This window comes from Plectropomus leopardus, chromosome 5 (assembly GCF_008729295.1).
Source record: "Plectropomus leopardus isolate mb chromosome 5, YSFRI_Pleo_2.0, whole genome shotgun sequence".
Taxonomy (NCBI): Eukaryota; Metazoa; Chordata; class Actinopteri; order Perciformes; family Serranidae; genus Plectropomus; species Plectropomus leopardus.
The window spans coordinates 28,966,512-28,981,783 of record NC_056467.1 but is presented as its reverse complement, the minus strand read 5'-3'; the positions used below and the strand labels follow the sequence as shown (position 1 = coordinate 28,981,783).

General features: G+C 41.3%; 1 protein-coding gene across 1 annotated transcript in view; it reads left to right on the top strand.

Annotated features, from left to right (window-relative positions):
- Positions 1 to 1,172, top strand: part of cdon (cell adhesion associated, oncogene regulated) — a 40,649-nt gene extending 39,477 nt beyond the window's left edge. Inside the window, exon 20 of the mRNA XM_042487392.1 lies at positions 479 to 1,172. Coding sequence (XP_042343326.1) covers positions 479 to 633 — 155 coding nt within the window. The 3' untranslated portion in view covers positions 634 to 1,172. The remainder of the gene's footprint in view (positions 1 to 478) is intronic.
- The last annotated feature ends 14,100 nt before the right edge of the window (positions 1,173 to 15,272 follow it).

The following is a 15,272-nucleotide window of genomic DNA, read 5'->3' as shown; positions in this document are numbered from 1 at the left end:
TGCTCAATGTTGCAAAGGTTTAAATTCTTGGGAAAGGCACAAGAAAAAAATGACAACAATCAAGGTTTTAAAGGGTTTATTTGTCATTGTTAACTTGTCTGAATGGGCAAACTCTTCCCATCTGTTCCCCCTCTGTGTAAAGCTTAACTAACCTGCACCTAGCTATAGCTTCAAATTTGCAATACAGTGTGGTATTAGTCTTTTAAGCATATTTCCCAAAATGTCAAACAATTTCATTAAGACATTAGAGTGTAAAAACATTTACATGTTTCAAAACCATTATGAAATTGAACTCTGACATCTTTTTTTCTACATTCCTTACAAGTAAGTTTTTAAATCATTACCAATCCTCATGTTGTTTGCAGACAAACTATGCAGCGTCACCACAAATTACACTGTGGGCCTCTCCAGAATCTGTTCTTGTCTTTTTTAATATAAAGTATAAACCAAAGACTCTCCTCTCTCTCCATGTGTGCAGCTGAGGAGGAGCTGGAGTGCATGGACACGGAGGGGCCTGTGGTGTGCTGGGAGAGTCTCGGCCTACCAGACTTGGACTGTGACGAAAAGCCTGGGTGGATCTCCAGCAGCAGCCTGGCAGGCGAGCTGATACAGCCCAGCCCACAGGAGGTCTGAACACAGCCCACACACAAACACACTCTACTGCGGTGTGGAGGGTTTAGAGGAACCAGGCAGAGAGACTGGACAAAAGACCGTGGATGAAATATCATTGACAAAGTGGACCAGCAGTGGGATAGTCAGAGACACTGCATGTTTCGGTGACAAGGACACAAAACTTTGGATGGACTGAGCAAAGTGTGAAAAGAGAGTGACTTCAAGAGAGTGAGAGCAAAGCCAGATGGAGGGAAACACAGAGAGCGGAAACACTGCTCAAAGACAGACATTATATCCCACTGGAGGGAAGACTCTCATAAAAGATCAAAAACTCTTGAGATGACTTATTTATTTTTTGTAGTAGTGAAATATTATTTCATATGAATGTATCTGTTTTAAAGTAAAAAAAAGTTTGTCTTTTATATTATTTATGCCTTTTGGATGAGAAATACTTTTTATTTTTTGTTGTTTTGTCCCTCTGTGTTCCACTCAAGTGTGGAGATTAGCAATTGTCTGTGTAAAGTTTTGTAATAATATAAAGAGAAGATATGGAAGAGTAATCGACAACCTATTTTCAATGTCTTTCCTCCCCTCCTTCATGTGCAGCACCCAGTGAATGATTGCCAAAGTGAATTTCCCGGCCCGGGTCCAAACCCATCGATATTTCTGGCAGGCCTTTGATGTGGCTCTGTGATGGGCTGTTCCACTGCAGTGACCCCTGAACGGGGTGAACACTCCCTTCACTGTTCAAAATAAGGCTGCTGCTGTTTGCTTCAGTGAATACTTGATAGCTCATCACTTTACGCAAAACGCACTGTTGCTTTCAGAGCACTGCTGACCTACTGGCCCCAATCTGTTAGAGAAGTGCTTTAGTCGCATTAAAACAGAATTGTTAAGTGCGAACAGCCCTCTCACACAAATCGTTGGATGTTAAAACTACTCTGCCACTAGTGACACAATATTTTCCCATCCCTTCTACTTTTGAGATAGTAAAAGTGAAGTTATCTGACCAGGTGAAATTGTGGTTTCAGGTATAAACTCCTAGCCCTAGGAAATACTAAATTGAAAGTAAAACATTATCTGTGTCAAGAACACTACCAAATACTTCAAGAGGAAATTCTATCCTTGCTGATCAATCTGGCATTCTTGCTGTTAAAAAATCAGTTCACCCAAATATTGAAAAACATGTTTTATTTTTTTAATGAAAGGAATAGTGTGTAGTGGCATCTAGCAGTGGGGATTGCAGATTGATATCAGCTAAAACTTCTCCTATGTGCCAAGTGTGAACTCCCAGTTAGGATTCCTTCAGTGTTGTTGTTCAAGAGGTTTTAACCGGAAACACAATTATTTGCAGAGGCCTCCTTTTTCCCAAATCAAATGGACCTGCTGATTTAAATCAGTTAAAAAAATACTTATTAAGGCAGCTGTCTTGTGTAAAATCAGTGTTTTTCAGACACTGCTCATTGCGGACAGGCCCTGTCTAGAGCCAGTGTTTGACTTGTTCGTTCTGGGCTACTGTAGAAACATGATGGTGCAACATAGTGGACTTAATGGATCAGGACCCACTCCCTATGTAGTTATAAACAGCTCATTCTAATTTAACAAAAGCACAATGATGCTTCTTTTCAGGTGATTATAAACCAAGGAAACTTATTGTGTCATATTCCATTTCTGACAATATGTCCCCCTAAATCCCAAACTCTAGACCTTTAACACTGATGAATCATTTCATTGTACTGACAAAGAAGTTGGCCCAATTTGTGCCTGTGCATTAACAAGAGTAAAAGGGACATGCTTAAGGACAGACATTTCCATCACATTCATTGTACTGCGTTGTAGGCAAAAATCTTAGAAACTCAAAGCTTAAACATTTGAAACCAAAACTGTCTGCATGGCTGGTTACCACCAGGGGGCTGAATGGCAAAACATATTATTTTGTGATTTGGATGAACAAACCATTTAAGTAATCACAAAGTGGAAAGGTTGGTAAAAATGGCTATCTGTCCCAGTTTAATGACATTGCATCCCATGATTTCTCCAAATTGAAGGTTGCATTGCCAGTTGGAGCTGCTAACATGTAAAGTGTTCTGTACTGATGATCCCAGACTATGGGGGGTCCCAGGTAAAGAAACTACTTAACTTAGAGTCTTGAGTTGTCATTTAGTATGAAGAAGTGGCCCAACTTAGGGGTTTTTGGGGCAGTGATAGCTCACTGTATATCGCTTGTATGGAAGGTTTCAGGAGGTTCACAGTTGTTATTGCAAAATGTGCCAATATGAGTGGCCACCTTGAGGTCATTTTTTCCCCCATTTTTTTCTGGTTTGTCTCTCCTGACGGTGCACCCCTGGTTTTCTGTTGGAGCTTTCATATCTTTCTAGACAGCAGTGCATTAAAGACAGGCAAATGGCGAGTTGAGATGAGCAATTCTGTCGTCAAAAGTTGCTCTGTGCTGCTCCTGATGTGTGAAAAATACTGCGGAGAACTCATTCATAAAATCAGTTTTAATGTAGTCTTCTCAGGTTTCAGTCTGTGTTCGCCAAACCCATTTTCTGAAGGCTTAAACCCTCCATTGGTTTTAGAATAATCTCCATGGTGTGCTGGCTGATTGGAGTTGATAGGATTGCAGCGTGCAGATGACAGGGCTGGCCCTGCTTCACTGAGGATGACTGCGGTGCAGGCTTTCCATGCCTGGTGCCTGTCTGCCTGTGTTTGTGCCAGACTTGGCTGCCAGTCCTCAGGCCCCGGCTCGCCTGGCATCTCTCCTCCCACTGATGGTATATGGGATATTCCTGGCACCCAGATTTACTCGCCTGCTGCTGAGGCGTGGCATAGCCTCTTCCGCCTGTTATTTTTAGTCTTGATGGAGGCTGGCGGCATTCGTTCAGTTGACTTGACTGAAACTCTTTCCCAGGAGCAGCCTGCCTGAGTTTCTCAGCCTTAAAGTGTTTCAGATGTACACTCATTTGATTTTGCTTCTGATGTGTGAATCCAAAACTGAAAGTGATTAGCATGATGAAATAAACTGGCCAGTCCCAGTCCTTTCACCATTTATTTTATTTCCTCACAGTAGCTCACTCTAGTGTCCATTATGATTCCCTCTCTGCCATTAGAAAGAAAAAAGGAACAAAACAATGGGTAGGAAATGAAGTGGAAGGAAAGGAAGGAGAAATGGTACAGGGAGGGAGAGGGGCTGCTGACAGATGCAGGCTGGGCCGATGAGGAGAAGATAAGGGCAGGGTTGTCTCTAAATGAGCTGCTTCTCCATCTCCCACGTCTATCAGTCGGCACTCTCCCTCAGCCCTGCCCTGCACCCTCTACCCACGCAGCTACACCCCTTCATTAAGGAGCCCATGGGAACAAGAAAGCTCATTGTCTGCCCAGGAATTTCTGCCCCTTGCTGCAGAGCCGACCTGTTAACGCCAGTCCCTCTCCCCTCCGCCCACCATTCTTCCTCTCTCCCTTCTCCAGCACACCCTGAATGAATGCAGTTCTTATGAATCGGGCAGTGTGTTGTTAAGTTGCTTGTTTCAGCCCTGGGCGGTTTTATCCTTGAGATGTCACAAACTACAAATGAAGCATGTTGTGGTTGGATGGACTCCAGCACCATTCCAGCGGGTCCTTGCAAATGATGAGTTCATATAAATACGAATAATCTATGTCTTCCCTCAAGGATATCCGCTATTTATTTGTTATCAGGGTCAAGTCTCGGTGCAGGTAGATGCCTCACTCATGCTGATATAACCACGACATTTATAGACTGCACCTGTTGGATACAATCAGGGAAATACCATCTCATAATTATTCCAGCTGCATCCATTTAACCTCCTCCTCCTTTTCTCATTGCCAACAGACTTAACATTTTCAGTGCGATCATACTTCTCTGGATCAATAATGAGCATATTGATGACAAGCAGGTTGGGCCTGTTGACATGAGCTAACTTTCAGAATGAATTAATGGTGTTCTCATGAGCCAGAAGAGATTCTGAGAGCCAAAATTGCTGAAAAATAAATCATCCATGTAGTCATTTCTATTCACCAACCACTCCAGAATATCTGTGCACAGATATGAGTAATGATATGTTTATTTTATATGGATGAATTAATCAAGAGAACATTTGTCTCGTGTGCAAAGATTTCTATCAAGGTATGTGACAGTTCAAAGGAGCTAAAAGGTTCCCTCGAGTGACGTGCTTTAAAATGTTGACGTATTGGTCCTCTGTGGATGTGCCACAGTCTCTGTTGAAGGTGACAGCACATGCAGTGAAATAACAGCACAGCCTAAAACACTTAGAGAAAGAAAAACAACACAGCAGGGTGGTTAATAGAATTAAGAAGAAACACTAATGAAGAATATAATTCAAGAAAAACAACACCAGATAGTCTTATCTAATGAACTTGCTGCCCAGATGGTTTTAATAATCAACACAATATACAAGCCAAGTGAGGTATTTGAAATGGAAACCACAACCTTAGGTGAACATGGTGTCACGCTTTGTAAATTTATGTGGCTACCAAGACTGCAGGAGACAATAGCACAGTCTCTTACTGATCAAAGTGTTTCAGTGTGTATTACAGTCCAGTCTAGTGCTAAAACGTCTGCTCCTCAAAATAATAAGAAACACTTTTCCCACTTAGCCGTTGTGGTATTTAACCCAGTAGTTTTAAGTTTATTTCCTCAGGTTTTGAGTCACCTGTTTCTGCCTCCGCTCCAATGCAATGTGAGTGGAATTTATTTGTCATGCTTACAGAACTGAAAAATAACCTTCAGAAAATGTGCAGCAAAGTGTATATCCAAAAACATCCTCACTCACTGTTAAGATAATCCACAGACCACAATTTTAATGTTTTTAGAGACTATGACTTCAGCAGAAAGCACTTCTGATTAAATCCAATCCAATCCAATCCAATTTTTTTTATAAAGCACATTTAAAAACAACAGTAGACCAAAGGGCTGTAAATAATCAATAAATACAGTAAAAATGATAATAAAAATAGATAAATAAATATCAAATTGTAAACTGTACATAGCAAAGTCTGTGGATTGTGCAACAAAACAAAACAAAACAAAACAAAACAAAACAAAACAAAACAAAACAAAACAAAACAAAACAAAACAAAACAAAACAAAACAAAACAAAACAAAACACATGCATAATACACATTGAGAAAAGTTATAAGACAAATGTATCCTCCAACAATTTTGTGTTGGACTCCCAGTAAAGCCTGGGGACTCACAAATAACAGATTAAAAAGGGAATGTACAAAATCAGAGCAGCAGAGGCTGAGATATCCCAGTTTTTATTTTCTTGTATTTGTCAAGCCATGAAAATGCTGGATCCTACATTTCCCACAATGCAACTCAAAAGTTCTTCCTGTTGTGCTTGGAAAATACCACCATCTTTGAAACTCCACACCACCACAAGCCTTTTGTTTCAGAGTCATATAAAACAGCTGTTTTCACAGGTTAGGCCTAGTACTTTCTTGGGTGAGTAAACGATTTTGATTTGTAAATTTTCTTGGAAAGAGATGATGGAGAGGGCCGCATTTGTGAAGTCAAGTGAGAAATTGTCAGACAAAAAAAGCACACTGTGGTGTCATTAATAGTTGGTTCATGCTTGTTTTGAGTAGAAATGAATATCTTTAAAAACAGAACAAATGTTTGCGGGTAAACAATGTAACTTGCCATTTTTCTACTTCTGTTTACATCTGTTGTGCATCGTGCAATGCTCTCTGTTGACAACACATCCTTGATTATAATGGTTCTGGTTGAAACATGGGCTTCTTAGCTAGATAGCACCAATGTTCCAAGACTCCTGAATAGAACGGCTCTAGAACCAAAGCTAAGTGGTATCAGACAAAGATACCTCAAATCTTGGGCAAAAACAATCTGCAGAGATACTACTAGAGATAGGTTTGAGAGTAGGTTTTGAGGGATTAAACTCTTTAAAGCAGATGATTTGAAGATACACACATTTTTGAACTGATAAGACTAATGTGAACAAAATGCAACATCAATCGTTGTCCACATCCAGCCGGGTTAAGTAGAAAGTTATCCTGGCTCCTTCGTCTGTATCATACAAAGCCTGGCAGGTGTACATCCCCTCTGCATCCTTCTGAAGCTCCTCTATGACTAAAGCAGACGTGTTGTCAGGTACCTGCATGTGGCCTAGGCTGCTGGACTGAGACTGGAGCATTGGGCCTTGCCCAGAGTTGTAAGCCACCGCTACATTATTGTCAGTTCCTGGTTTGGTGAAGCCCCAGATGAAGATTGTGGGCAAAGTGGAGCCACAGTCCAAGGTGACTGAGCCTCCCACTGTCGCTGTAGCATTGGTGCAAACGTATTCCACCTCCTCTGGGTCAAGTATCTCCAGACCTGTAACACGAGACACCAGAGTCAGTTAAATTAGTGTAGAGAAAGAAAGCTCTTGTGTTGTTGTTTTCAACACATCGACAAAAACAGCCCCAACAACTTTAGTATTGACAGATGTTTATTAGTGAGTGTCTTCAAAAAACTTTAGCAAGACCTCACAGCTTGTTGGGAATGGACTGCATCAGCTTTTTAGGATGAGCTACACATAATTAAACACACTTGTAGTTTATTTGCCTCTGGCCTATTTGATGGATTGAATTTTATGACCCTGCCTTTGGCTGCACTTAGCAATTTGATATAATAATGGCAGCAGTTTGCGATTAAGAGAGATTCGCCTCAACTTGTCTTAAACTCTACATCTTTGTTGTCAAAGCACAATGATCTTTTACCTTGTAATGGAGGAGCCAGCCAGCAGAGGAGCAAGCAGAAATAACAAATCATCCTCAGATGCCCCATGGTGCCACAAAGCCTCATTTGGAAATCTCAAGTCAGGAGGCTATTAAAAGCCTATCACAGCGGTGGAAGCGTGTCTCCTCTCCAGTCCACACTGCTGTCTGTACACACAGAGAGTGACTGAGTGAGGCTGAAGGACTAACATGGAGAATTCTTGCAAACTACACTGGATTCACTTTAAATTATTCATCAGCGCGTCTACCTCTCCAGTGTCGCTCCATTTTGCCTTTCTCTCCAGCTCCTCCACTCATGACTGGGCTAATAGCTAGACCTGAGAGTGAAAGGTGTAGGGTGTCAGGGTGATGCCATCACCTAATGTATTATTGAATGAACTGCTGGAGATAGCCTTTTTAGAAATTCCATCACTTCCCATGTGAAATGAAAAACCAGGGCCCGGCAAGGGTAGAAAACCGGTGCGGAGGCTCCCACGCAGACACACGCAAGTTATTATTTACCCAATGGGAGGCATGCAGTTAGAATAAAATCACAGCTGATTCACATCATCTACTGATATTTCCCATGAATGAGTGTGCCATCGCCAAGCTTAGACATGTGAATCATGTAAGCAATGCACACAGACACTCAGAAATGCATTGGTTTTTGCATAATTCACATATGGATATTAAAATCCTTAAATGCCCGTTGAAGTAGGATATTTGTGAAAATATCTCTTATAATGAAAAAAAAGGCTCTGTTTAGACTATATGCAGGAGTAGAAAAACAGTGAACATTATTAGTAGTGCCACGCAGCCGCCACCAGTAAAAACTCTGTTTCCCAGAGCCTCTGGCTGATGTTTGGGCCTGCTAGCTGCAACAGAAGAGGCTAAAGCTGAGTAGCGCTGCCCTGCAAGCCGCCTGTAAACCGGCTTTTACTGGAGGCAGCCCCAGACTGAGAAGAAGGCTCTAATTAGTAGTGTTCGGCTCTTTTTGGGGGGAGAAGAGGAGGGCTATATTTAGAAGCTGCTGGAAGACAGACAGATGTAATAAAAATGCAGCATAAAACAACATGGTTTCTGAGGACAGATTGCACTGGCAGATGAAGTTCAAAGATGTTACAGGGAAACAGTGCGATGTGAGCAAGTAAACACATTGCACAATGATGTTTCTGCTAAAATTGCCAAGAGGTGTGCAGCAGTGGAAAATATTGACCTGTACCAAAGACCAAAATGTTGCAAATGAGCAATAAAAGTGGAAGACATGAAAGAGTCAGAAAATATGGAAAAGAAATACATGAGGATTTAACAAATTTGGGAAACTTTTAACTTGATGTTATCTTTCTTCTTTCTCTTTCTTTCTTTCTTTCTTTCTTTCTTTCTTTCTTTCTTTCTTTCTTTCTTTCTTTCTTTTTAACAATCAAAAATGAGAAAAACATTATTGTAAGGCTATAGACCAGGTAAAAATCAAATATTTGTTTACTGAATGTGATGGTGGCTGCAGGACTCGTGTTTGATGAGTTTTTATTTTATTAGTCCAATTCTTTTTATCAATTGTTCAGAGTTATTTAACACTACGATCAGTATGAAACTAGAAAAAAAAAACATATCCAAGCCTTCAGTCCCTTACCCTTTGCCATCTCCCATCTCAGGTCATGAAGCACATGGAGACAAGCCAGAAGAAGAAAATAATACTACTACTAATAATAACAACAGTGTTTAAAATAATAATAAAAATAAATAAATAATAAAATAGATAAAATATAACATAGAGAAATTAAATTGAAGGGTGGGGGAAGGGGTGGACTTGATGTTTTCTTTTTGGAAAGAACTATTAGTTGGATGGCAGTTTTAAGTTATTTGCACCTCACTGGCTCATACCCCGCCGTACATAACAGGCATGGCTCACAATACATGTTATTAACTGTGAAGGGCAGCATTCGACATCACAGCCTACAGCGTGCCAAAAATCCATTAGAGACGCTTTAGCTTTATTGTATCTGATCTGAATTAGGCCTTAAATAAGCAATACGGTCATCCTCGATATAGAGGCCGCAGACACAACCGTGACAGTGCTGTCTTGCAGCTGCTGCACCAGGCTTTAATGTCCAAGCTATGACAAAGACAAAGAGAGCAGGAGTGTGATTTGACATTAATGGGACCAGGAAGTCCTGTACTTTTGGAGTACGAGCTGACCAAATTCTTTACTGGTGAAGCATATCCTTTCTATGTGCTTCAGTCCTGCTCACAAGGGCCTGCCACATCTGCTGGCTGCTTGCCTGATTTGCTGCCTGGCTGCTTGCAACTTTAAAAAAAAAAAAAAAAAAATGGGAAGGAAGAAGACCAGGCGACTGGAAAATGTGAGTTGTTGCAAAACAAAATGTTTTGGATGGTGGTGGGTGTGGAGGAGGTGGCCTTTTTTGGGGAGAGTTAGCGACCATGGAAGGTTAAATCTTATCTGGACCCTCTTAGCCCTGTAAAAGCTCTCAGGTGCAGTGCCCCATTGAGTGGATCCGGCCACGCCAAGCATGAGCAACTTTTTTTTGTTATTGGCAGCAGATGAGAGAACAGAATCAGACCCAGATAGCTGAGACTATATGGGGATCTGGGTAACACATTACTGCCACCCCAACATGTGCCAGCCGCCCCGACTGTGAGCGCTTGGCAAGACTGCACTTTATGTGCGAGCAAAGCTGGCAAAACAGGTGGGTTCCATGAGCATGCCCTATGATTAGATCAGTCATTACCACTGGCATTGTTGAAAGCAAAGCTAACCTCTCATTTCAGAGGACCACCTGTATTGGAACGTGTTACTAAAGCTTAACAGCAGATGATTCAGTCTCTGGATGAGAAAAATAGTCTTGGCTTACAGTGAGGATGTGTGTTTCCACTTATCATCTAATGAGACTGAGATTCACAGTGCTGCACAGCCACTGTGTTTATTTTTGTAACTCAGGTTTTATCAGAGTTGTCCCGCATCCAACTATGTTGACTTCCTCTTATTTGTAAGTGTAGTTGTCCTCTGTGCCCTGCGTCCTTGGACTTGAGTCCCATACATTTCACCCTGGCTGCAGCTGTGAGGTTTCCTCCTCATCCTCCTCACCCTCCTCCTCTGCCTCCCTGCTTTTTCTTCAGTTGACAGTTGTGTCAGGGACCACACATTGCGGAGGTGGAGCGAAGCTGTTGTACTATTCTGGCAGACAGGGTAACATATATTAGCCAGCCTACCCATATTTCTGCTCTATCATCATTTATCTACCAGGCAGGCAGAGCGGAGGTAAGCAAGGCTGTGCAGAGGCTTGTGCTCGTAAAGCACAGGGGCCCACCCCCATGACCTCCATTTCCCTACTGACTCACTCATCTCACAGTCTCAGACCTTGCCATACTGGCCTCCTCGGCAGAGGGCTCCCTGTTGGGCCCCTACCTGAATCACAGAGCAGAGCAAAGCCACAGCTGACTGGCCTTGGGACAAGGGCAGCAGGAAGGGGCCCCTCTCCTCGTCTGAGCCCCAGGAGGACACAGGCACAAAATATTGTTTTACAGAAAAGCTGCTGATAACCTCTGCAGTTTTGCAGCCACGCACAAATGCATTGTTCTCTGCGGGGTTAGAATCAAGTTTTCTTCTGTGACAACACAGGTAAGCGTGAGTGAGATAGTTTTACTTGTCTTACAGAATGCTGAGATAATAATCAAAATATAACATTAGGCGACTTGCATCAGAAACAAGTATGAAAGTAGAGCTCACACCTCTATCCTCAAAGCAGTGATTGATTTTTTTAAAAAACATTTTGTGACTTTCCATTATAAATCCATTTTTTTTTTACCAAATACCAGGGTGGGCACTGCAGTGCACATTGTATTTATATCCTTTATTTAACCAGGTAAAAGACTCATTGAGATTTAAAAATTCTTTTCTAAGAGTGACCTGACCAAGAGGGCAGCTTAAAACATGTGTAACATGTACACTATGTTTATTCAGAAAATGTTTTATGCCCTTTGCCCTTAAGAGTGCCCCAGGGATGACACTTTCTGTAGGTCAGTCTGGAGATTAATGTCACCCCGGGTCCCTCGTCAAAAAGCCTACAGGATTTTTTACATTGGATTTTGGATTATTGAAGAAAAAAGGTTCTATGGTAAATTAATGTTTATGATACTTTATGATACTGATGTTTTGTTCAGCCAGATAACCTTCATAAATGAACACCACTTTAGGGATTTCTGAGTCCTAAATGTAATAGCCAGAAGTAAAAATCAATCGTAGTGAACACTACGGTTGCATCGCCTCCATTATTACGAGGCTGTTCAGCGTGACCATTTTCTGTAGTCTCATTTAGCTACTTTTTTAGCAACTGCCTTTTTTAAGACACATAAAAGCTTCAAAGTTTGTGATTGGGGTATGTATTAACACATTTTATTTTGTAGAACAAAATGTGAAAGTCTTAAGCTTGTATTAACAACATACTTTATTTAAGGCTTCTAACCAAAAACCCATTCAAAACAACCCAATGACTGTGAGGCAAGAGAACTGTTATTACTGGGGTTCTTTATTTGATTGTTCAGCTACAGAGTGAGTGGAAAGGGGGAGATGATGGGCAACATGTACCAAAGGGCCCCTGGGTCAGAATAAAATCTGGGCCACTGCAGCAAGAGCACAACCTTAGAACAGGGAACACATGCTCTATCAGGTGAGCTTCTGGGGCGCATCATTGTGTCGGTTGTTGCAGCTTGTTGTAATTCCAAAGTCATCAAATACTGCCACTTTCACAGTCCTCTCAGCATTTGATCCCGATGCCAAAACCACCACAGAGTCCACATGATACGCCTCTGGACGGCATCAGTGGAGAACGTGGCCAGACAGAGCTGGCCATGGCGTTATTAGACGCCACTGGAGGCCACCTACCACATCAGCCTGATATGTGGACAGGCGGTGTCACCTGAGAATGTGGACAGAAGGATTGTTGTGTCCGTGTAATAGAACGCCGTCAGGTTGAAACGCTGCAGGTTATGACATATTATAATGAGCATGACGGTAGACAGAATAGGTGGAGGATGGGTCCAACAAACCCCAGACTTTGTTTTCTTCACCTTACCATGTGCCTCCTTTCCCTTATCTCAACCATCTGTGGCTGCATCTGTGTTTGTTGACATCCCGACATTGGTTGTCATGTGCTTGTGTTGCTTAAACTTAACTACATTCAGCACAAACTCACTGTGTGCTTTGCTTTGACATCATAGTTATGGCATCCCGGAAAGTAATTAGCAGACACAGAAGGACACCTAGAGCATAATATGTAGACGTAGAAGTATACAGCAAAGCAGCAATATGTGACATCTTGGGACAAGAACATGTTGATTGTTTAAGTGCACACAACAGTAAGTAACAGGAGAGAAGTTAAGGCAACAAGCACTGGATTTGTTAATGACAACAGAACTTTGTGCACATAGACAGTTTTTACTCTTAAAAATTCAAATGGGTACAATGCAGAAGAGCTAAACTGATCACTTTTTACTTCAAAACAAAAGAATCATATCTGCAATATCAATATTTGGGTATAAATCCACCTAATAAAGACACCACTCTAATATTTGTCTGGACGGCTTAGCTTTGCTTAAAACAGGTAGAAACAGCCTGCTTGACTCTGTCCAAAGGTTAAAAAAATCATTCAAGCAGAAACTAGAAAGCTCAGTGTCATATTATTGTAATATCATAATAACATTCCTTGTAATAACTGAGACGCTTTAGTTTTAAGTGGATGAGCTCAGTTGGCTTTCAAAGATACATTTTTTCTCACAACCGAACTAGAGAGGATTTGATGATCACTTCAAACTGCACAAAAACTTAAATCATAGCAAGTCCTTTAGTTTAATATTTAGTGTTAACATCTTGTTTTTCTCAAAACAAGAAGAAGAATTTGTCATTGGGGTAAGATTATTTAACTTGTTCCCAATTAAAATCAACTTGTGTAAACGACTGACTTGAATCAAGTGTTGTCTCTTGAGACTAGTGGGGAGATATGCTTATTCTACTTTGTTTCAAGATGTTTACACTCACACAGAGTTCTGTAACAAGAGAACCCACATTGGATCGAACAGGAGTCTCACTCCGCTGACAGAAGTTTTATTGTGGTTGCAGAAGGAGGATGGATGGAAGGATGTTAAGACTTAGTGTAATGCTAAACTGGGTCTGGCTGTGGTCATTTTTTTACAGTGTGCTGGTCTGAGTGGAGCTTGCGACATGCTAGGTTGGATATGTAAACCACAGGACTACAGAGGGCCTGGCACTCTCCCCTCCTGTGAAGCAGAAAGCAGGTCCATGTCAGGGAACGTGTGTGAAGTCCTGGACAAGCTGACCGGAAAGAGCCAGATGGGGATTGGGGTTTAAGCACCATAGAGGCCTTTTGCAAACAACATGTGGAAAGGCTTTGGCGGTTAATGTAGCGTGGAGTATTTATGTACTGAGTGCAGACTTGACCACTGTCCATCAGGATCTGTAGAGCAGATATGCCACATACAGCCACGACCTCCACAACCATTTCCACAAGACCACCTCGTCTGGACCAGCCGACTCCCAACCCCATCCCCAGCACCTCCCCCCTTCTCTAGTCTTTCTCCCTATGGGACTCTCATACTGCTCCTGGTTCAGCTGTTTAGTGTACAGTAGCTCATACCCACAATCCTCTCTGAGCAGGTGGTCTGTCATAGGCCTCTTTGTTTTCCAGAGTCTCGCATGGCAGCTGAGGGCAGAGAAAAAGAGGAACATGCGATAATCCAGCACTTGAGGCTCCTTTGGCTGCCATTTTTCTGGTTTAATTCATTTAGTCAGAATGTCATCAGACTGGGAGGGCAAGTTTGACACTGTGGTTCTCACAATGAATATTTAATTTAGTGGTTTTACATACGGTGTTTTATAAAGCTTATAGGGCCATATTGAAACCAGCAGTGACTGCAGCAAGTTCAGCTTTGATGTTACTACAACGAAATGTGTACATTGTACAACATACGAATTTAAACTTATTCCTCCTTGATCTTAATGATTTTTGAGTGTGTCCTGTAACTATTGTAATTTATTGGGATGGAGTGGTGGTGAGGTTAATGAGACGTACCAAAAACTCAGAAACCGAATACCTGTTTTATATTCACAAGATGCCAAAAGATCAGATGAAAAATTTTGCCCTAGGTTAAATGCGTTTGTGCCTTATCAGAACCTGCACGGATACCCACAAAGGATTATTTTGTGTAACATCAAATTCCTACATGAAGTCTCATTGTGAAGAAATACCCAAGTTGGCACAAAAAAGTATTGTAATTGAGACTGGTGGGCATGGTGATAATTTAATTTTGCATGTTTTAAAATGAATAGTTTTGGCATGGCTTTCTCACTGAGAGTTAGATGAAAAGATCACTTTTGCTTTAATTCATTTAAAGTGTAAAAATCACCTAAATTCACCTAAAACGCCTATCCAAGGCTTACCCAAAGTAAATTGACAGGTGCTCCATTTTTTTAGTGCGCATTTTCTCATTAGAAATGCAACACTCACATTTAGCTGGGAGTTAGTTTAGTTAGCTGGGGAACACAATGGGGTCACAGAAGAAAGCCTTACCATTCCAAATTCATAATCACAGAAAATTGACATTTTACACAAGTTTTCAGGTTTTTTCATAGGCTAGCTGTACAATAAATTTGACTATAGCTAGCAGCTGGTTAACTTAGCATAAAGATTGTAAACAGGGGGAAACAGTTACATTTTTAATTGAAAACATTGAGATTAAAAAAAAACATTTTAATGACATCAAACTCTTTCTGGAAATATTACATTAAGTCATAGTATATTGATTTGTTTGCAATACTTGTATGATGCATAGTGCACTTTACTTTTAAACTCAGGTTTTTCAAATATTTGTTT